Source organism: Leptopilina heterotoma, unplaced genomic scaffold (assembly GCF_015476425.1).
Source record: "Leptopilina heterotoma isolate Lh14 unplaced genomic scaffold, ASM1547642v1 Lhet_114, whole genome shotgun sequence".
Taxonomy (NCBI): Eukaryota; Metazoa; Arthropoda; class Insecta; order Hymenoptera; family Figitidae; genus Leptopilina; species Leptopilina heterotoma.
Genome location: NW_025110833.1, coordinates 6,014,668 through 6,038,980, shown reverse-complemented (window position 1 = coordinate 6,038,980; position 24,313 = coordinate 6,014,668). Strand labels below are relative to the sequence as shown.

Here is a 24,313-nt window from a genome sequence, read left to right as displayed (position 1 = left end):
TCAGCTCCAAAAATTAATGTGAAAAATTGTTATTTTCGGTTTGTCACGAAACTAAATATCTTTTGTAATTTTAACTTCTTTGTCATGGAATTAAATTCAATTTAATATAATTTCATAAATAATTACATTTCTAATTTATATGAAACTTAATTAAGTTGATTATTTTAGTTTCGGGTTTTTATGAAATTTATTGAGTCTTGAACTTTTATTTTAAGTTGATACAAAACTAAATTATTTCTTTTTTTACTTCTATTTCGACTTCAACCTCGAAATTTATAAGTTAAATTAAAATTTTTTAAAATTGAATTGTTTATTTTTAATTTTTGTTTTGTAAATATATGCAAACTATTCTTGTAAATAAGAAAAAAAAAATTTTTATCTGATAAAAAATGAAATAAAATTAAAAAATCTTTTAAATACATAAAAATTGAAATAAAAATAAAAAAATTCTTTAAATACATAAAAATTGAAATAAAAATAAAAAAATTCTTTAAATACATAAAAATTGAAATAAAAATAAGAAAATGGTTTAAATACAAAAAATTGAAATAAAAAAAAAGTAAAAAAAAAAAATAAATTCAGGAAACACTGACTGAAAAAATAGTTTTCTCTTGAAATTTAAGGGAAAAAATTTGTTCTTTTTTTAATTGTGTTAAATGTTAAATTTAAAAAATCTTTAACCGAAGAAAAAATATCCACTCACCCCTAATTATATTTAACAAATGTCATAATTGTCTGCTTTGTTTGCAATTATAATTATGTTGATAGTTATAATTATGTCTATTTATGTTTGGTGCAATATGTGATAATTAGAATTATATTACTTGTAGAAATAATTATATTAAGTGTTTTTTAAATATTTGACTGAAATAATAAAACTTTTTCTACTTCTTGTTTATTTAGTTATTTTTTCATACATTATTTATACGCTCGTTGTTTATAAATATACAATTTTATAATTTTGAAATTATTACCTAACAATTAGTACTATTAAACAAAAATAAATATAAAATATAAATAAAATATTAAATAAAAATATTATTTATATAAAAAGTAATAATTATTATTATTTTGTTTTTAAATATTATTATTATTAATTTTACACGGAAAAAAACTTCTACTAGAATAGCCATAAATTTCTCTAGAATAGCGAAATTTTTAACTATAATAACTAAAAATTTTGCTAATATAGTGAAATATATTCATGGTCCAGGTAAAAAAATTTTTTACGTGTATTATTATTATTACTATTAATATTACTTTTTTGGAGTCGGCAGTGAAAAATCTGTTAATTTAGATACAGATTATTATTATTGTTATTATTATTATAATTATTATTATTATTATTAAAATTATTGTTATTATTACATTATTCTTTTGTTAAAATTGAATAATTTCCTATTATGTCAGTGAATACTTTGTGTTAATTATAACTTCTTTTGTGCTTTAATAAAAGAAAAAAAAGAAATGACTTTTTGTCACTATAGATATGGCAATTAATTATAATTGCTAATTAATAAGGAAATTAATAATCTTCGGTAAAAATTCCTTTTCTTTCCAATAAAACTTTCCTCTATTTATAGTTTGTTTTACTTTTTTCACACATAAAAATAACATCTCAACTCGTTATGAAAGTTGACGTTTCATTTCATTTTATAAATAAAATTCTAAAGGGAAAAATAATTCGAAAAAAATTGCATTGGTATAAAAATTAAATGATTTAAAGATTAAAATCAATTTTTTTATTAAGTCTACAAACTTATCTGGTTTAAACTGTAAAAATGTAGTTTAAATATGTGCAATAAGGAGTGCGATCCTGTTAATGATTGACAGAAAATAATCTTGATTGCAATTTCGCTAGGAATTTTTTTTTGTTATTCGAATATCAAAAACCGGTTTTTGGACACTTGATGGGAGTTTTTTTTTTTTTTTTAATTTGAGAACTGAGTACTCGTGAGAGAAATAATAGTTGTTTTCATCGTCTCAAAAGATCATTGTTGAATGCCACGGTCATCCGATTTAACATCCCTCTTTTTATACTTTCACTCATATCTATATAGCTTTATACTGAAAATCGAGCAAAAGTAACCGGTTAAAAGATACTTTGAAAGTCTAGAAAGTCTGCGTATAACAAGAAAATCGTTTCGATTGCTTGCCCCGGTCCATTCAATCTCCTGTCGTTATTTCCAAGTGAACTTGACACATCTCCCCCCACTCGTCGCTCTTCATATCTTTGCACAATGGAAGAAACCGAATTTCACAATTTGTTTCTTTTTATTTTAATGGAATTTTTATGTTTATATATTAATTGAAGAAGAAAATTTCATTGTATTGTATTTTTTTTCTATTTTTCTTCTGTTTTCTTTTCTCTTCGTATTGTTTTCTACATTTGGATGCATTACATTTTTTCTTCTTTTTTTATAATTTTTTGTTTGTTTTTATTTTTTTATTTGGTTCTATTTTTTATTTGTTTATATTTTCTAATTGTCTCTATTTCTAAATTTTTTCTTTTTTGTATCTTTTTCTATTTTTTATTCTTTTGTATCCTTTTCTTTTTTTTTCTTTTTTGTATCTTTTTCTATTTTTTATTCTTTTGCATCCTTTTCTATTTTTTCTTCTTTTGTATCCTTTTCTATTTTTTATTCTTTTGTATCCTTTTCTATTTTTTATTCTTTTGTATCCTTTTCTATTTTTTATTCTTTTTGTATTATTTTTATTACTTTCGTATTTTTTTCTGTATTCGAATAGCATTCTTTTGGTTTTTTTTATTGTTTTGAATGTTTTTCTATTCGTTTTAATTTTTCTGTATTTTTTATTGATTTCTATTTTTTTATTTGTTTCTATTTTTTGTATTTGTTTTTATTTTTTTCATTTTGTATCCTTTTCTATTTTTTTGTTTTGAATTTTTTTTTATTTGTATATTTTTTGCATTGTCTTCTATATTGATTTCAGTTTTTGCCTTTTTATTGTTTTCAACTTTTTTCTATTAGAGACAAATAAAAAATAGCTCAAAACAATAAAATTTTCATTTTTTTGACTTTTTTTTATTGTTTTCAACTTTTTTCTATTAGAGACAAATGGGAAAAAGTTAAAAACAATAAAATTGTTGTATAATTTTCTATATTCTTATTGTTTGTATGTTTGTTTTATTCTTTTATATTTTTCTGTATTTTATATTGTTTTCCATTTTTTGTACTATTTAGTATTTTTTGAATCTTTTTCTATTTCTTTATTGTTATGTTTTTTTTATTTTAATTTTTTTTTGTATTTTCTTCTGCATTTGAATGCATTTTTTTTAATATTGTTTTATACAAGGTTTTATATTTCTTTTGTATTCTTTTTACTTTTTGAATTTGTGGACTTTTTTTCATTTTTTTTATTATTTGTATTTTTGTTTGCTTCGTTTATTTTGTATTCTTTTTATCTTTTTCGTATTGTCCATTATATTAGATTGCATTTTTCATTTCCTTATTATTTTACTTTTTTCTATTTGTTTTTTTTTGTATTTTGTGTTTTTTTGTATAATTTTCTATTATTTATTTAATTATTTATTTATTAATTTTTATATACAAAATTATTTTTTTTATTGTTTCGTTTTATTATTATTTCCTTTTTTTGTATATTTTTCTTTTTTTTGTTTCGCATGTTTTTTTTATGTTGTAAATTATTATTTTATTTAAAATTTTAAAATTATTATATTTTCCACTAAAGAATTTTCTTCGTATTTAGTGATTTCCATTTTTTTGGAGCAAAGGAAATATTTTATTATAGTTCAAGTTTTCTTTTATACTCCTTTTTTTCTGCGGAGATCCGGATCCACCTTTTTCAGATTTACCAGATTCCTCGTTAATTTACAGAGGCATTATATAGTCTATATAGTTGGACTTTCACTGTAAATCTTCATTATTACTTTCATAAATTCGTAATTGATAATATTTCCCTATCACAAACCATATATATATAATTAAATGTGCAAAAAAAGTTTTTAATTCGCTCAGATACAAACTATATTATTTGAAATAAAAACGGATTTAATCTCATAACTTAACGATATTAGAAAAAAATGAGTAAATCGTTAGGTGAATAAATTTTTTTTAGTGATATAAGAAGAAAAAATTGAAAAAAACTTTGGGGAAATAAAAGTAAAAAATAAATTAATAGGAATTAAAAAAAAACATATAGCATTTTTTGTATGATACAAATTTTTTTTTGTCTAGAAATTTATCGTTGTAATTGTATTATACTTAGAAGTGATAAAAATAGTGTAAATATTATCAAAAAATATTTTTTTGTACAAATAGGAAAAAATTGATTCTGAGCGTGTGAATTTTTGCCTCTTCTTTACTTTCTCCTTTTTCATGCTAATATTATTACACTCTTCCTGATTGTTTTTTTTTGTCCATTGTGGCATCTTTCTGTGATTCACTTCTCCATCAACTCATCATCTAGAATAAAAACAATAGTGAGAAAATGTCATTTTTTTATTGCCAGAAGAGAAAATTTAATTTGAATTTTATACGCTTTACGAAAATCAAAAGAATTTCTAAGAAGAAAAAGAATACAGTACAAAGAAAATTATATTTTTATTTTATTTATTATTATCTAAACTTCTTCTTTTTCTATTTCTTTATCTTCTTTTTCTATTAATTTTTTTGTTTCTTTTTCTTTATCATTTTCTTCTTCTTTTATTCTTATCCTTTTTCTTCTAAAACTAAAATTATTTCTTTTACTTATTATGAATGGAAAATAATTAATTTCAATGTAATAATAATGAATGAGAATAATAATTATTATTAATAATAAAAAATAGCATCAGTAGGAATAAAAATAATAATGACAATAATAATAGTGATAGTAAGAATAATTAAATATTAAAAATAGTAACAATAATATTGACATAATATTGTAATTTATAATATATAGCTGTAATTATTATTATTAATATCAGTAAATGAATATTATAAACAAAATTAATCAATTAATTTAATTTAATTGATTGAGTTGATTGAATCGAATTGATTAATTTTTTATTGTATGAATATTATACAACATATAATAATTTTTAATTTGGATATTTATAGTAAATAATATTTAATGTATTGAAAAAAAAGAAAAAATCTACTTATTTATTTCAAAAGTGGGACACTTCTATTAAATAATAGAGTTTATACAGTGCAATTCTAGTTTTCATGTCTCTTTAAATGTACAATTATAATTAAAATAATTACGATTCTAAATGCGTATACTCTATAAGTTGCACTTGAAAAATGTCGTTTATAGTTCGGCTAAATGATTTCTTTATTTTTAATATAAAACTTAAATAAATATTTGATTCTTCTTCTTCTTCTTCTTCTTTTTCTTGTTGGAATAGGGAAAAATTTTATATTGCGGGTGAGCGACCGTGAAAGGGAAAGGATGTCATAGAGAATAAAGAAAGTAAATGTGCGTTGAGAGACAGAGTTCAGATGCACCTGAATGCGATCTTATGCTCAGATCATGACACTTCCGACACACGAGAACTTTTTTCATAAATGCCGCTCACATATTAAGTCACTCGACACTTCATATAAAAAAAAAAATGAAACAAGAGAAAACGCTTAAAAAAATTTCTTTTTTTATTGGACAATCAAAAGTGTTATTTTTTTTGTCGTGGGAAAATAGAAATTAAGATTATTGTTATAATTATTATTATATTTTAATAATAATAACAATAATAAAAAATATTAGTTATAGTTATTATAACAGTAATAGTTGTTACTATTATTATTTTTATTGTTATTCTTTTTTATTGTTACTATTTTTATTATTTTTTATTATTTATTCACTATTATTATTATTATTATTAAATTTACTTAATATTATTACTAAGTAAATATTAATTTACTTATTTATTATTATCACTGTTAGTATCAGTATTATTTCTATTATTACAAACTAATTTTATAGAATTATAAATTTATATGATTATAAATATAAAATAAGAAAAATTTGTAATGATAATTTAAATGAACAATAATTAAAAAGTAATTGTAGATTATTGTAATTATAAGCTAATGAGATTATAATTATAAATTAAATTTACCTTTATTTGTATTGAGAGAAAGGGAGAAAAAAGTCACCTAATCAGTAGTAATAGCGTTTTTAGTCAGATAAAATACATTTTTGGGTGAAATTATCTTTCAAAATTCTTTTGTAGTAGCAAAAGTAATTTTTAATTCACCTGATAATATCAATAATTACAATTTGCTTTGATTACTTTTTTGAATATTGTTAATTTTAATTACTGGTAGTTATAGTTGTTGCTAATCATTTCTAACAATGGGAATAACAATCAATTATGGATTCAATTTAATCCAAATAACAGAAAAAAAAAATTTGTAAGTAGGTAATGCAACCAATAATTAATAATTAATTAATTGCAATTAATAATTTATTTATTAATACAATCAGTTAATAATTAACTGATACAAATTAATAATTTAATTTTTTTTCCAATCAACTACATTGATTAATTTATGAATGAATTATGAATAAATAATAATTTATTAATTGATTGTAATACTATACGTAGAAGAATGAAGACACAACTTTTACCATAATATATACGTGTGTATTACATTGAAAAAAAGAGAAGTAGATTTGTCATTTAATAAATTTATTAAATACTTTTCGCATTTTCTAAAACCGCAAAAACGCCATTAATCATAAATATACATGTATTTACCTGAAATTAAGTGTGGTTTGGAGAGGCATCACTTTAAATTATAATATTGAAAATTTATAGCCACTGGAATTTTTCTTATCTTCTTTTCTTTTCTTTTTTTTTAATGAATAAAGATGAAAATTCATTTTAATTTTAATGCGTGAAAATAATGTTTATTTTGATTTGATTTTAATTCAATTTCCATATTTTAAGTTATTAAAAGGATCTTCTTATATGAGGAAAAGAAAAATGAAATTAATTTATATATTTGCGTAAAATAACATTACCAATAATAAAATATATTAGCTCTTAAATGAAATTCTTCTGTATGGTAGCGGTTAATGTAAATGAATTATCTACATCTTTTATCGTAATTTCTCCTTTTGAATTTCTCGTGCAATATATTTCTGTTTTTTTTTGTTTAATGTACATTTTCTTGAAATAGAAAATGATTAATGATATTTTGTTGAAACATTCTTTGCAATAATGGCAGTGATCATGACGAGAAAAAATTTTTTATTTTAATGGTGGAAAAATTGTTTCAATTTTATTTAGAGTGGGGAAATGTTAATTATATTTATATTTTATCAATTTTTTGTCAATTTAATTTATTTTATTTTTCAAAATAATTATCGTATTTTGAAATTCTATTTTCATTAAAATTTAATTAAGGGAGCAGTCTGGGTCTTTTGCACGTATTTTGAAGAATTTTTTTTTCATAGTGAAATTTATTTAATATAATGAATAATTTAAAAAAATAATAATTGGATTTAGAATTTGCAGCAAATTTTTTTTTAAATTCCTTTCATAGATTTTATTTAAATTAACATTTGATTAGAATGAAAAATAATTTTAAAAAATAATAATTGAATTTAGAACATAAAAACTTTTTTCCTTAAATTTTATTTTAATTAACGTTTGATTCATATTTAGAATAATTTAAAAAATATTAACTAATTGAATTTCGAATTTGCGTAAAATTCTTTAAAATTGTTTCTTTTCTTAAATTTTATTTTAATTAACACATGATTGTTATAAAAAATAAATAGAAAAATAATAATTGAATTTAGAATTCGCATAAAATTCTTGTAAATTTTTTTAGTATTTCCTTAAATTTTATTTTATTTAACGTTTGATTTATAAAGAAATAATTAAAAAAATTAAAATTCAATTTAGAATTTGTGTGAAAATATTCTGAATTTTTTTTTCCTTTATTAAATTTTATTTTAATTAAAACTTGATTGATATAAAGATTGGTTTAAAAAAAATTATTGAACTTAGAATTTGTATGAAATTTTATAAAATTCTTTTTTTTCTTAAATTTTATTTTAATTAACGTTTGATTTATATTCAAAATAATTTATAAAATATTAACTAATTGAATTTCGAATTTGCGTAAAATTCTTTAAAATTGTTTCTTTTCTTAAATTTTATTTTAATTAACACATGATTGTTATAAAAAATAAATAGAAAAATAATAATTGAATTTGGAATTTGCATAAAATTCTTGTACATTTTTTTTGTGTTTCCTTAAATTTTATTTTATTTAACGTTTGATTGATTAAAAAAAATTAAAAAAATTAAAATTCAATTTAGAATTTGTGTGAAAATATTCTGAATTTTTTTTTCTTTTCTTAAATTTTATTTTAATTAAAACTTGATTCATATAAAGAATGGTTCAAAAAAAAAAATTATTGAACTTAGAATTTGTATGAAATTTTTCTTCTTCTTAAAGTTTATTTTATTTAACGTTTGATTTATATAAAAAATAATTGAATTTATAATTTGCATAAAATTCTTTTTTATTTTTTCCTAAGTTTTATTTTAATGAACTTGTGATTGATAGAAAAAATAATTAAAAAAATAATAATTGAATTTAGAATTTGTGTAAAATTCTTCTTTTCAGCGAAAATTATTGTTTCTCCTCGCACATTATTATAATTAATGTATGTAAATGAGAACAATAGTGAATATTTTTCCCTCTTTCTCGAAGGCTATCGACTTGTTGCATAACAACATATATTTATAAAAGATAACGCGGACGCGCAATTAGAAATTATTTCCGTCCGGAAATATATATATTGATCAATTAGTTACACACCCTAAGATAATTTAATTCAGATTATAGAGACGATTTTTTCTTTTCTTTTTGTTGTTGCTCACTACTAATAAGGAACAGGAACTATTTCGCGCGCGCGCGCGCTCGCTCGTCAGAAAAGCTTCTTGTTAATTTGCTCGTCTACAAAGAAAGTCGCTACTTTGTAGGATATGAATTATCAGACAATATTCATTCATTATAAAGATTCACGTTCATAATTAGTAATTAAGCGATTAAATACATTGTAATAATCACACCTACTATACGTGTATAAAGTGTAGAATTTTTTTTCTATAGTCGGGTGCGAGGATATGAGGAAAAAAGAAATAGAAAGTCTGCACTCTTAGCAGATGTGTCGAATATAATCGTGAGAGACCCCAAGAGAGTCTTTTGCCCTTTCATTTCACTCTCTCCTTCATCTTCCTGTAAGATTCAATTTTATATATATATAGTATATTTGCAGGCACACTCTTATGTGCGAATCGATGACGAAAATAACCTCACCGACTTGTAATCACTCTCTCATGATTAACGACTTCAACATTTATATCGTTTAGAAACAGGATCTTTTTTTTTCATTTCTAGAAATGCGTCTATTTCTTCTTGGGCTTTTTTCATTTTTAATCTTTCAGTTTCGTTGGAGAAATTAGATTTGTCCGTTTCTTGCAATTATGTATTATTTTCCCTTTTAATTATGTTTTTTTTCCAATGGTTTCGATTTTGAACTTTACGTTTAATTGCTTAAAGTAAAAGGCAATTTATTTATTTATTATTTATTATTACTTTTTATTGTTGGTATTATAATTATTATTATTATTACTATTATATAATTAATAATTATGTTTTTATTCGTATTATTATTTTTTTATGTTATTTAACTAAATTTTGTTGAATTTTTGCATTTTAATTTTAATAATCTTAAGGAAGAATCTGACGTACAGTAAAATCAAAAGTTAGTCCAATGTCATAATTCAGTAATTTAAAAGAAAAAGACAAATTAAATTTTAAATTCGTCTTGGTGGAAAGGCGAAGAATTTAATTTTGAATATTTAAAACGATTAAAAGTTGCATTTGAAAAAAATTACAATTTTCTGTCAATAAGAAATATTTGTTAAATTTAAGTTTATGTTACTTGAATAATTTATTATTGACAAAAAATTATAATTTTTATTCAAATATAACTTTAAAATGTTCAAAATGTAGAAAATTAAAATTAAAATTAATTAATTAAAATTAAAAAACTTTACCAAAAAGAAATTTAAAATTTAATTTGACTTTTTTTTTTAAAATACGAAATTATGACATTGGACTAACTTTTGTTCCAATTGTTTGTCGAGTTCTTCCTTAATAGCAAAACGGAAATTTGAAAAAATATTTTTTTGCAATTCAAAATGTAAAAAGATGATAAAAATTAAATAAAAATGACAATGTTTTTTTCTTCATTAAAAGAAAAAAATTCATAATAAAAATACAATTTTTTGATAGAAGTATAATAATAGAAAATAATTATTATATAAATAATTATTAAGAAATTAATTTTTAGTATACGAATAAAAGCATTACCTGGAATTATCAAAAGTTAATCCAATTCCATTATATTTGGAATTTTAAGTAAAGAAAAACGTATCAAATTTAAATAAATTTTGCCAGCGGCTTAAAGAAACAAAATAGTTAATAATAAATAGAAGAAAATTAAAAGTAAAATACAATATTATTATTATTATCATTATTATTCTTATTATTGATGTTGTTATTATAAAAATAGCGATAATAATAATAATATAAATAATTTATTCGAAATTATTTTTTTTCTTTATTTATTACATATATTTAAATAGTTTATTGATATTTCAAATTTTTATTATTTATATTACTTTTATATTAAGTAGTAAATAATTTTTCTTTCAAAGAATCAGATTTTATGTGAAAAGTAATTAATCATTATGATAAGTCAACTACTTTTGGAAAATATTGAGTTAAATTGAAATAAATTACTATTTGAAAGTAATTAGTTGAAATTATCTTAAACTACTTTTCAAAAATAATGAACGAAGTAAATGATTAATGACTGTGAAATTTAAACACTAAAAAAAATTATTTGAATCAAATAACCGATTACTTGACTATTATCAATTCAATATTTTCTAAAATCAAATAATTTTTATTTGAGTCAATTAAATGGTTCAGTTTATATTTGCTCCAAATACTGAAATTTTTGGTTCAAATACAATTTCTTTGACTTGAATAAAAATTATTTGATTCAAGTAAATATTTAATTGAGAGTCAAGTAATCGGTTATTTGAATCAAATAAATTTTTTTTCAGTGTAGGGTAAATTATTCAGAAATTATAGTAATTTTTGTCCTGAATTATTTTCTTATTTTTCATAACATGATTTTATTAATTTTAAATTTATATTTGTTATATTTTGAAAACAAAGGGGAAAATTTTGTAGTTTATAATTTTTTTTTAAAGGAAGGGAAATACTTTAGTAATAAAAACTAAAATTAGTACTTTTTTAAAATAATTTCGAGACTTTTTTAGTTTTCTTTTAATAATTTTATTACTTTTTTACACCCCAGAAAAAAGTTTTTGTTGCTTTAAAGAAATCGTTTGCTTTGAATTCGTCTCTTTGAATGAAAATTAATTTTTCTTCCATACATATCAAATTTATTTGATTTAAAAACAATTTATTTGTTTAAAAAGAAATTTTTTTTTTAAATTAAAGAATTATTTCTTTGACTCTTTTCATTTGAAGAATAAATTTCTTCAGTTCAAAGAAAATTTGCTTAAATCAAAGAAATTTTCTTTAAATCAAAAAAATCTCTTTTTGTTTGAAAGAAAAATTTATTTTGAATGAATGAGTTAATTAAAAGAATTAAAAAATTAGTTCTTTGACACTTTTGATATATTTAAATCATTATTCAAAAATTGATTCAATTTCTTTGATTTAAAGAACGAATTTGTTTCGATTCTAAGAAAATTTGTCTAAATCAAAGAAAATTTTTTTTAAATTAAAGAAAATTTGTTTAAATCAAAGAAATTTTCTTTTAATCAAAAAACCTCTTTTTATTTGAAAGAAAAATTTATTTTGAATGAAACAAACCAAGTCTAAGAAACTAATATTTATATTTTCAATTATAATTCACTTTAATTAAAGAAAAACTTTTCTTTTTTATAATTTTAATATTTTCTTAAAATCTTTTGTAATAATTTTAATAATTTTTTTAGTTTTTGTTTTTAAAATAATTTTAGTATTTCTGTTTAGTTCTTTTTTCATAATATTTTAATATGTTTCTATAAGCAATTGTTTGAGAATATTTACTACACTGAAAACAATTATTTTATTCAATTTCTCTATTAATTGTCTATTATCAAATAAATATTTACTTGAATCAAATAATTTTTATTTGATTCAATTAAATGGTTCGGTTCACATTTGCTTCAAATACTGAATTATTCTTGGTTGAAAAATAATTTATTTGATTCAATTAAAAATTGTTTGATTCAAGTAAATAATTATTTGATAATAGACACACGGGGAAAAAATTTTTTTTAATTAAAAAATAAGTAGCCAACCAAAAAAATATATTTGAGTTAAACATATTTTATAATTGAATTAAACGTAACTTTTATTGAATCAAACTTATATATTGAATCAATATTATTATATTTAATTGAAAAATAATTTTTGATTGATTGTATGAATTAAACATATTTTATAATTGAATTAAACGTAATTTTTATTGAATCAAACTTATGTATTGAATCAATATTATTATATTTAATTGAAAAATAATTTTTGATTGACTTTAGGACAAAGATAATTATGTTTGATTCAAATATATTATTTTCTCAGTCAAAATAATCGGTTATTTGAATCAAATAATTTTTTTTTCCAGTGTAACATTGAGAGTAATTTTTTTTCGCAATAAACACGTATTTCGAACAGTAAAACAAGTCCTTAGGATTAAAAATTATGGTTTTTTTTGTCTACTTTTCGTTGTTTATCGCGCGTCATATAATAAATAAATAAATAAATACACAGTGATGCGCGTAAATCGTTTTTTGCCCGGAGTGCAAATTTCTCTGTTGACTCTGGGTCACGGTCGTTGGTGTGTGGGGCACTCGTCGGACGAGTGTTTCCTCGTTCACCCAAGTCTCACACGTTCTTTTACAAACGATCCCGTACACCCCACCTGAACTTCCGGTAATCCTAAGAGACAGTATATATAGCCAGAAAGGCTTCACATATACCATGACAGTATCTTCAAGTCTGTCTTGTGGATCACAAGAAAGTCAGGAAGTTCCTTGACTTTATGGTGGTGCCAGTTCCTTAACAAAATGGCACCTAAAATCACCGTAAGCACCAAGAAAAAATAAAATAAAATCGAGAACATTTTTTTTCAATTTTCTTTTTCAAAAATTTTAGTTTTTTTTTCTTATCGTGAAAGAATAACATTAATTCAAAGTGATTGAATTATTTGCAAAAATTTTTGTGCGAAAGAAGTTTTATTTTTTAGTTTTTTGAATATGCGGAGGAAAAATTAAAAAAATTTTGTGGTGTTTTTTACGTATTACGAGCATATTGATATAGTGAAGTGTCTGACCAAAAACTCTGTTACTACTGATTCGATGGACTATTAGATATTATTTTTCTAGTTGCTGTTGATTCTTTTTTTTAATGAAACTAAGTATTTGATTATTTATTTATTTGTTTTTTGATTTGTAATTGTGGAAAAAAATTGTTAACTATTTTTGTCAATTTTTTAATTAATTATTAATTAATAATTAGTTAATAATTAATTAATAATTGGTTAATTATATATTAATTGTTATAATGTTTATAATGTTAATAATATTAATATTTTTTAAGCAATTAATAGTATCAATATTAATTAATTAAACAATCATTTGATTAAAAATAATGAATAATTAGTTAAAATTATTTTTATTTTTTGGAGAAATATGAAAAATTATTATATTCTTATTAATAATGTCATTACATTTTATTTTTAATTAAATTATTATAAATTATTAACTAATTAAGCAGAGTCAAGATTTAAATGATTTATTTTGAACTAATTTCGAATAACTTGTTACTTGTGAAATTAAAAAATTTATATTTGAACAAATATTTTTCTTAAACATTTGAAAAATAAAAAAATTATTTTGATATAAATTAACCATTAGAAAATACACTGAAAAGTTTATTTGACTTGAGTGAAATAATTTTTATTATTTAAATCAACAAAATAATATTTGAACCATTAAATTTAGGATTTAAAACTTAATTAATTAAATTAAAAATCATTTAATTGACTTAAATAAAAATTATTTGATTCAAGTAATTATTTAATTTATAATAGTCGAATCATCGGTCATTTAAATAAAATAAATTTTTTTCAGTGTTAGAGTAAATTAAAATGTAAAAATAAATAAATTAATTAAATTCATTAAAATTATTTTCATAAGTGAGTAAAATAAATATTTAAACTTATTTAATTAATAATAAATTGATATTTCTCCAAAGCATCGAAAATTATAGTCGTTATAGTAAAATTATTAGCACAGTTAAAAATTTTTATTTGTCCTGTATTTAATTAATAAAAATATACAATTGATTTTGTCATTTTTAAAAAATGTAAAAATAAAAAAAATAGATGTAAATAAACAAAATTATTTATATCTAATTTTATTATTAGATTTTATTTTATTTTTGTTTTATTTTCATTTATTTAGATATTTGCGATAAATTTATATTTTATCTGCAGTCATTTTTTTTTTGCAGTTATTAAATATAAAACGGAGAAAAAAATCTTTTATTTATGGGAGAAATAAAATTTTTAATTTTCAATATATAATATGGAAAAAGTAAATTTTTATATTTTGTTTTCAGCTTAAATGTCTGATACTTGCTACAGTGATAGCAACTGTTTCTGCCACATTTGGGAAAGAACAGTAAGCAATTATTTTTTAAACATTAAATTGAAGGTTGTTTGTTTGTTTTTTTTATTATTTTAAACTAATATTTGAAATGGATAAGTCAATAAAATTGTAACATTAAAATAAAGCATTTTATGACTTCAGTGTGGGCATTAAAATGAAAATGTGAAAGCTAAAATGTATTTTAGAATAATTTATTAGAAACGAGTTGTTTTTTTAAGTCTCACCTACTGTTGATTGGATATATAATAAACTTGGGGAAATTCAATAAAAACATTGATGGAAAATTTATATTTAAACTTTCAATTATATTTTTGAAATATTTCTATTTATAGTTTTGCGAATGAATTAGTTTCTTGCATTTTATTAAAAATATTATTGACGGCAATTTTAATATTTTCTTCTTTCTTTTCTTTTAATCATTATCATCTGCTACTTGTTGTTGTTTTTGTTATTTTTTGTTATTTTATTACTACTGTTATTATTTTTTTTTATTATTATTATTACTTTTATAATTATTTATGTCTTTTTTTCTTTTTAAAAATAGAGGCACAAAATATTCCCCGATTGTCATTTAATTGAACTTCAGGTAACCAAATTGTCATTAACCAAAATTATATTAATTAGCATTGTTATTTGACAAAATGACACTTGACCGAAATTTCATTTCACCGGACTGCCATTTAACCAAATTCTCACTTTATTAAGTGACAAAATTGCCATTTAATAGAACTGTTAGTTGACAGAACTGTAATTTAATCGAACTATTATTTAACCGAACTGTCATTTCATACATTTGACATTTAACCGAATATTTAATTGGTCGAATTGTCATGTAATGGAATTGCTATTAAACCGAACTGTCATTTACAGGAATCAAAATTTGACCGAACTGTCAATTGACCGAATATTCCTGTGGTAAATTTTTAAATGAGTGTTCGAACAATTTATAAAATTTCGGTCAATCTTTGAAAGTGCGACTATTCTGTAAAATACCATTGCGACATAGTGTCACTTCGGTCAAATGACAGTTCTGTTAACTGACAGTAGGATCAATCGACAATTTTATGAATTGACTATTCGATTAAATGACTGTTCGATTTAGTGTCAGTTTGGTAAAATGACCCTTCGAATTAATTTCAATTCGGTCAAATTACTAATAGAATTGATATTAATTCGGTCAAATTACTGATCGAATTAATATTAATTCGGTCAAATTATTAATCGAATTGATATTAATTTGGTCAAATTACTGTTCGAATTGATACCAATTCGGTTAAATTACTGTTCGAATTGATTACAATTCGGACAAATGATTTTTCGAATTAATATCAATTTGGTCAAATTACTAATCGAATTGATATTCATTCGGTCAAATTACTGTTCGAATTAATATTAATTCGGTCAAATTACTGTTCGAATTGATACCAATTCGGTCAGATGACAGTTGGAATTAATGACAAGTTGGTTAAATAACAGAATGGTTAAATGAAAATTCTGTAAAGTGGCTATTCGATAAACTGTCATTTTTTACTTAACGGCAGTTAGGGCAAATGACAGTTTGGTCAAGTGGCTATTCGGTCAAATAAAAATTGGATTAAATACCAGTTTGATAAAGTGACAATGAAACAATATTCATACGCCTCTTGAAATTAGTAAAAAAATTGTTTGTTTTCAAGTTCAACAATGATTGGTAGCTTGAAATAAATTTATTATCAGCAACTAAAAATTGTTTGGTTCAAGTTCAACAATCGATTGTTTGACTCAGGCAAATTTATTGTCAGCGATAGTTTACAAAACCAAGAGTAATTATTATTCTGCACATTTTTCATTTTAGTGAGCACACATTTATTGCAAATTGACGTTGAATTAAATAAAATAATTCGTGTAATTGTTTACGAACTGAAAAAAATTTCTCTTTTAGTGTACATATAAGAATACATTTAAAAGAACCAGAGCATCATGGACCAAAAATAATACATTCTCACGATGACCATGGAGGAGGAGGAGGTCATGGAGGTGGAGGTGGTCATGGAGGCGGAGGTGGTGGTGGCGGGGGAAGTCATATAGAATTTACAAGTCCAGGAGGTGGACATGATGATATTGGCGGATTTGGAGGCGGCGATTTTGGAGGCTATGGCGGTGGAGGAGGAGGAGGACACGGAGGAGGTGGAGATTTTGGAGGATATGGAGGAGGAGGTGGTGGTGGACATGGAGGAGATGACTTTGGAGGACATGGCGGTGGAGATTTTGGTGGATTTGGGGGAGGAGGTGGCGGTGGACACGGAGGAGGAGGCGGTGGCGGTTATGGAGGAGGTGGAGGACATGGAGGAGGCGGTGGTGGATATGGAGGAGGTGGAGGACACGGAGGAGGCGGTGGTGGTTATGGAGGAGGTGGAGGACACGGAGGAGGAGGCGGTGGGCACGGAGGAGGTGGTGGTGGAGGACACGGAGGTGGATTTGGAGGTATATTTCTCGGAAATGTATGTTGTTCAAAGTAAAAACCCAGTTGCTGGATTTGCCCAAAGGTCGGGATTTGTTTACACTCTAAGTGAACTTCGCCCTTACGGCAAATGCAGCTACTACTTTTTTACTTTTGACAGCAGATTTGAATAAACCAATTTAATTAATTATTATTAATTAATTGTTGTTAATTTCGTTAATTGAACGAATTAATAAATTGAATTTTAATTGTAGGTGGACATATTATAATAAGTGATATAGGAGGTGGACATGGAGGAGGCGCCGGAGGGCATGGGGGAGGTGGTGGTGGTTATGGAGGAGGAGGAGGTGGACATGGAGGTGGGGGTCATGGAGGAGGCGGAGGTTTTGGAGGAGGAGGTCACGGTGGTGGTCATGGAGGTGGGGGAGGCGGAGGATACGGCGGAGGCGGTGGTTTTGGGGGTCATGGAGACAGTTTCGGAGGTGGTCATGGCGGTGGTTTTGTAGCTAGTTCTAGTTTTGGAAGTTCCGGTTACGGAGGAGGTGGAGGCCACGGTGGCGGTGGCGGTGGAGGTGGTGGGCACGGAGGTGATGACCACTCTTACGCATCTAGTAGCTTCTCCTCTGGCTTCGGCAGCAGGTAATTTATTCGTTTTTCTTCAAAATTTTTAGTTATTTCTTTCTCATTTCTATTATTATTTATTATTTCTATTATTATTATTTTTCTATTATTTCTATTATTTATATTATTTCTATTATTTCGATTATTTCTATTATTTCTATTATTTAATTATTAAATTCTTCGATTTAAAGTTATAAGAATTAAGAACTGTGTTTTAAGAACAAGGAAACTAATTGAAAATTATTTCTAGTGGTCACGGATCTTCGGGACTAGGAAGCTTTTCCGGTGGACACGGAGGTGGAGGGGATTCGTATTCAAGTGCGCATGGATCGTCGTTCGGAGGTGGAGACTTTGGGGGAGGAGGTGGAGGAGGATATGGAGGTGGAGATTCTTACTCGGGAGGTCATGGAGGCGGGGGAGGAGGTGGTGGTCATGGAGGAGGTGGAGGAGGATATGGAGGTGGGGATTCTTACTCGGGAGGTCATGGAGGCGGGGGAGGAGGAGGAGGTGGTCACGGAGGTGGATTTGGGGGTGGTGATTCCTACTCCATTGCTCACAGTGGAGGAGGTTCGTCCTTCGGTGGTGGATACTCTGCCCCATCCGGAGGCGGAGGAGGCCATGGTGGATTTGCTGGTTACCCGTAGAAATAATTTATCCATTGTAAAAAAATTCGACGTCTCTTATTAATTTTTAAGAGAACTTTCGCAAAGACTTTGTAAAAAAACGGAATTTAGATGGAATTTCTACATTCTGGCTTTTTTTTACAATTAGACTAAGATATTTTTTTCTAGTACATTTTTCCATTATTGTAGTAAATTAATTTGTTTCTGTCCTGTTTTGACTATGGATTTCAGTTTATTTTTTTCATTTCTTTCAATTTTTTTTCTCATCTACAAAAGACGATTTTTTTCGTTTTTAATTTTTTTTTGAAAATCAAAGTAGATGTATTTTTTTTGTCACAAAAAGAAAATGTTCTTTCTGTGAAAACTGAAATTTTTATTGTAATAATTTATTGTATAATTATAGCAGTATTTGACGTTGCCTGAACAATTTATGTATAATTTTCGTAGTGCTTACACATTTTTGATGATTTTACGGTTTTTTTTTTTTTTTTTTTTTTTGTTGAGACTAACAGTTTTTGTGTGTTCTTGCTTTTCAGAACAAAATATATTATGTTGACGAGAAACGCAGTCGTTTCAGAAAAAAATGTGATAAACAACATTGTTGTTTCCGCCAAACTGTTTTATTTTTTGTAGAATACTTTTCTGTAAATATTTCTGCTTTTGCAGCGTTGCTTTTGTAATAAAATCGTTTATAATTAATAAAATGTGAGTTTTATTTAATTAATAAAATTTGATTTTTATTGTTTTATTCATTTACTGTTTATTTTAAGTGTATTATTATTAAATGTAAAATATTGTAGAGATGTTAAATATCTTTATTTATTCCATTTTAAGGAATAAATGATAATTCAATTATAAAATAATTGAAATTAAAACAATTATTAGTAAAATATATTTTGATAATAAATCTTTAATTCTGAATATTTCTCTGAATATAAAATTAAAACTATTAAAATATATTTAGATAATAATTATTATTACGTATCTGAATATTCTTATTGATATTTTATTATTATTGTCCCATTTATAAATAAATAAATTTATTATCATATTATTATTGAAAATAAAACATTATTTCGTTCTTTGATTAAAAAATTTTTTATGCGTCCACTTTTTTCAACAATTGAATTGATTAGCGATTAATGGAAATTATAGTTGTTTGCCTATTCCTCTTTAATGAAATAAGGAAACATTTTATTTTCTCTTTAGAAACACAATTTGCGGTAAATTTGCAATAAATTTTTTTGTTGAGACTGTAGTATCTGATTTCTGCGCATAATGTGTGTGCAATTTCACGATAAACTGCTGGTCTATTAGAGTTGTTTCAATGTAAGAAAAAGACATGAGAATCGAAAAGAAAAAATTAGAGAAAAATCTTAAGTTGAGTTATAAAATCGTAATTGGCTTTTGTATTGTGGAATCGAACTAATACGTGTGCATATGTGTGCAAGTGAAAAGCCTCTTTATATATCCATATTATAAGTATATATAAGGAAAAAGTGAAAGGGATGATCATGTAAGAGAAGAGTCTATGGGATCACTCTGATTTATGTGAGAGGTTAACCTAACATTGAATTTGACCTTTTGAGATTCACTTTCAGGATTTCCTGAATGTCAAGGTCGTTGACCGTGAAAAATTACTGGCTTTCGGTGAATTTCTTTTTTTTTTTACTTATTTTTATTAATTAGAAATTAGAAATTTAAATTTTACTATAATTTGCGTGCCTTATTACGTTAGCGTTTGTGAATTAATCGAAATCACTAAAATTTTCTGAAATAGTTTTCGAAAATATTTATCGCAATTAGAAATAATTTTTAAGTGACCAAAATAATTACTTACCTTTTCGAAATAAATTACTGTTGAAAAATAGTTACAATTTACTTTTACAAAATAATTTACTGTTAAAAAAATTACTTACTAGAAAATAATTTACCGTATAAAAAAATAATTACTAAAAATAATTCAACTTGTTAACTATTCTTTTCTACATGATAATAATAATTATAATATTTTTTCCCACATTAATTAATTATATGCAAATACATTTTATTTCGCGAAAATTTATATTTTATAAATAAAGTAAATTATTCCCCAAGAGCAGCTTTCATTGACCCTAGTTAAAATGTTAATTCAGTTTTATAATTAATTAACTTTCATCTTGTGAGATTGGTGAAACTAAAAAGTTACAAATGTTACCTGATATTTTCCGACAAAGAACAATTAAATATAGTTTTCTCTCTGGTATGAATTTCAATTATCGAAAGACGTAATACACAAAATAAAAAAAAACAAAAAATTATTATGCAAGATTATTTGTCAATAATTTGTGTATAGAAATTGAAATTGCCAAAACATTCGCAAGAAACGAAACATAAAAGAAATAGATCAAAAGTAACAAAAGTAAATGTGTACCCATTTTTTTTTGCCTCAAACAATGGCGTAAAATTTTTAAATGTCGTAATTGATAAATTTGTAAGTTTTTAATTTTCAAATTTGATTTTTTAATTTTTTTCTTAACATAATTTGGAAACTAGATATTTGTTTAAATAAATTGTGAAATTTTAATAATAAATATATAATTTCCTAGAAAATGAAAATTATTATTATTATTATTATTATTGTTATTCAATTGCCAGTATGTTTATTATACAAAATAGGAGAAAAATAAAATTTGAAATCAATAATTACAGGCAATTATAAAATCGATGATTTGTGCATAATAAATGAGGCGCCAATACATAATATTTCCGGTGTTAATTATTTCCGGTGTGTGTTATTCATTATTAATCGAGCGAGAAATAGAGAAAGAGATAAAAAGGAAGAAGTGAGAGTACTTCCTACACATCTTTGAATATGTATTATTCCGCAGGGGAATTTTATCTCTCTCGCAATTTTAATTCTCAACATCGTTGAGAGTGAGAGTGAGAAAAAGAGCACACACACACACACATTTGTAGAAATTGAGAAAAATAAATCTTTATCTTTTTAAAATCACTTCCTACATGTTCTACGACAATGCGTACTCTTAAGCATGTATAATATTGTATTTGAGATTATAGAGAGAGTGTGGAGTGTCGAAAAAGTGGGGTTGCGAAAAATAGTTATACATATATTTTCCACCGCTCACGGAAAATGTTTACGTTTATAAAGCCCAGCAAAAAGGTCATTTCCTTTTAGTTATTTACTTGTATTCCCACGCGTTAAACCAGAGCAAATCTTTAAAAAAGAAGAAAAGGAGTTTTTCATATTCCGATTCTCAACAATTTTTCTCAGTGCTTGTTTTGCATTTTTTTTTGCAAAAAAAAAAATTATTATTTATGAACTATGGTTCAAATTCGAGTCCAGGTAAGTTGAATTTTTTTTCCTTTATTTTTTAAGGACAAAAAAAGATGGATTTTTATTTTTTATTTAGTTTTTATTTACGTCATTAATAAAATTAAATTTTTTAATGAGAACAGAAACATTTGCATTTATTTGTATTCATTTTACATTTTAAAATGTAAAAAAAAATTCGAAATTCGTTCTTTTTCATTTTATTTGTTAAAAATAAAAAGAAAACAATTTTTAATTAGAAATAATAATATAACGCTGCGATAATAATAAAGAAAATAATTATTACACATAAAAAAATTTATTTGATTCAAATAACCGATTGTCTTTTATCAAATAAATATTTACTTGAATCAAATAAATTTTTTTTTCAGCGCAATAATAATAATTTTATTGTTTAGTGAAAAATTCCATAAAAATTAAAAAAATATTTTAATAAATAACAACGGTATAAATAAAATAGAAATGTAATTAATAATAAATATTTAAATAAAAATGATAATTCCAAATTAAAATTTCGATAAAGTATTGAAGTTAATTAACGCAATGAAAATTAATAAAATAAATATTACAGTCTAATAATAAATAATACATATTGAAAATAATAATTAAAAATAGTAATTCAAAGTAATAATTAAAAATAATAATAAAAATAATAATTAAAAGTAATAATTAAAAATAATAATACATTTGTAAAAAATAATATAATAAAAAATTAGAAAATAAGTAAATCCACTCTGCAAAATTCGATAGTGACTTGAAAGTTAATTAACGCAAATTATATTGATAATATGATAAATTGCAAAAGGATAAAATTTGATTAATAAAGATTGGAATTTCGTTTTCCCTCTTCTCTAAAAACAAAAAAGAAAAAGAACAGGAGCTTTTTTAATAAATATTATAGACATAATATATGTATTGAAAACGTGATATATTTGCTTTAAAATTTCTCTTAATATGATTTTATGTATTAAAATTTTGTTATAAATTTTTAATCGCATCGAGTATATAGCTTTCTTCAATTATATTCTTGAAATGCAGTAGTAGTAAATAAAGTTGAGAAATTGGAGAAAATTGCAAAGATATTGTATATATATATATGTATATACATAATAATATCTCTTGGGAAACCATATAATTATTAGATAAACTCTCAATCATTATAATTAGACTATTTCAACGAGGTAATAACAATATAACATCTTTGTTGTTAATCGCGCTCCATCAAAATTAGTTTGTAATTATCATTTTTATATGTGTCGGTACTTAAAATTTTTTGACAATTTTTTTTTTTTTTGAATAATTATAATAGTAATTTTTCTTGAAAGAAAGAAATATTTTATGTTTTTTCTATTTTTTCTTTTTTCAATATTTTTTTCAAACTCTTTATTTCTCAATTTCTTTTTGATTTGTAATATTATGTTTATTATGGGTAAAAATTAATTACGTATTAAAAATGTAATTTTTCGAAATATTAAATAACTGAGCTCTGAGGGCGATATGTTTGTTTTAATTTAGATTTTGTCTACTTCAATTTTATAAAAAAATTTTTTTTGTAGAAAAAATAATTTAAAAAGTAGTAATTTTATTTTTCATTTTTATTTATTCAAAATTCAAATTCACGTGCGCAAAGTCCTTTGATGCGAAGTACTTAACAATATCTTAAAATTAATTAACAATTAATGGAAAATTCGTTAGAATAAGAAAAAAATGCTGTTTTTTATATTAAATAGTTTATTTAATATTTTGTTATTGTACATTTTTACCTTTTTTATTGTCAATTATTTCAACTTCTTTTTAATATTTTATTTTACAATTTCAGGTGATTTTCGTGATGATTTTAGCCTTGGGATTATTATCATCAGCCATGCCTAATCCGGCGGATCAGTGAATATTTTTATTTTTTCTATATATATATATATATAATTTATTCTTATTTTTTTTCTACCTTTTTTTTATCTCTTCACATTATTTAATAAATCTTTTTCTTCATTTTTTCAATAAAAAATTGAAGAAAAATAAAAAAATTTTATTTAACAATTTTTTAAGTTCTAATATTTTTTCTCTTTTTTTTCAGCACTCACATTAAAATTCGAGTACCGTCCTATCATCACACTCATAAACATACAATTATAAAGAAGATCTACATTCCCGTGAAAGTAAAAAGTGAACATCATCATAAACATTGGTGAAGAATATAGATTATTAAGAGAAAAAAAAACAGAAAAAAATGTCATGTTGAAAATAATTATTATCGTGCATGTAAATATTTAATATGTAGAAGTAATTGTAATTAAGAATTTCGCATATAATTTATAGTTATAGGTATATAAATTTTTTTTCTCTTCACTCACACCGTGAATTCACTTTCACTGCTAGATATGTTTTTTTTAATTATTATAAATATAAGCACAGTGTTCTTTTTTGTAAAGAATTTCAGGTACACTTTTTTTTAATAGTCAATTAGTTTGACTTTAAATTGAAAATTTTAATTAATTAAAAAATGGTAAAATAAATTTCGACAAGTATTAAGGAATTTAATTAAATAA

General features: G+C 23.2%; 3 protein-coding genes across 3 annotated transcripts; all 3 read left to right on the top strand.

Annotated features, from left to right (window-relative positions):
* Positions 1-13,045: 13,045 nt before the first annotated feature.
* On the top strand, positions 13,046-17,832 carry LOC122508218 (glycine-rich protein DOT1-like). Its single transcript, XM_043621440.1, has 4 exons — positions 13,046-13,162; positions 14,700-14,761; positions 16,671-17,212; positions 17,444-17,832. Exons 1-4 carry the CDS (start codon positions 13,145-13,147, stop codon positions 17,830-17,832), a joined length of 1,011 nt encoding a protein of 336 aa, XP_043477375.1. The 5' UTR covers positions 13,046-13,144.
* On the top strand, positions 17,661-19,148 carry LOC122506882. Its single transcript, XM_043619287.1, has 2 exons — positions 17,661-17,828; positions 18,061-19,148. Exon 2 carries the CDS (start codon positions 18,135-18,137, stop codon positions 18,495-18,497), a length of 363 nt encoding a protein of 120 aa, XP_043475222.1. The 5' UTR covers positions 17,661-17,828; positions 18,061-18,134; the 3' UTR covers positions 18,498-19,148.
* A 2,357-nt stretch (positions 19,149-21,505) lies between these two features.
* On the top strand, positions 21,506-24,217 carry LOC122506910. The gene is made up of 3 exons (XM_043619337.1): positions 21,506-21,779; positions 23,587-23,651; positions 23,842-24,217. The coding sequence occupies exons 1-3, from the start codon at positions 21,759-21,761 to the stop codon at positions 23,954-23,956; spliced, it is 201 nt and encodes a 66-aa protein (XP_043475272.1). The 5' UTR covers positions 21,506-21,758; the 3' UTR covers positions 23,957-24,217.
* Positions 24,218-24,313: the final 96 nt, after the last annotated feature.

What these genes read in the sequence shown, in the direction of transcription:
- LOC122508218 (XM_043621440.1), top strand. An exon ending in GCCACATTTGGGAAAGAACA is followed by an intron (nt 14,762 to 16,670) that starts GTAAGCAATTAT and finishes TTTCTCTTTTAG; the next exon opens with TGTACATATAAGAATACATT. An exon ending in ACACGGAGGTGGATTTGGAG is followed by an intron (nt 17,213 to 17,443) that starts GTATATTTCTCG and finishes TTTTAATTGTAG; the next exon opens with GTGGACATATTATAATAAGT.
- LOC122506882 (XM_043619287.1), top strand. Translation starts at nt 18,135, where the DNA reads ATGGATCGTCGTTCGGAGGTGGAGACTTTGGGGGAGGAGGTGGAGGAG.
- LOC122506910 (XM_043619337.1), top strand. Translation starts at nt 21,759, where the DNA reads ATGGTTCAAATTCGAGTCCAG. An exon ending in TGGTTCAAATTCGAGTCCAG is followed by an intron (nt 21,780 to 23,586) that starts GTAAGTTGAATT and finishes TTACAATTTCAG; the next exon opens with GTGATTTTCGTGATGATTTT. An exon ending in ATGCCTAATCCGGCGGATCA is followed by an intron (nt 23,652 to 23,841) that starts GTGAATATTTTT and finishes CTTTTTTTTCAG; the next exon opens with CACTCACATTAAAATTCGAG.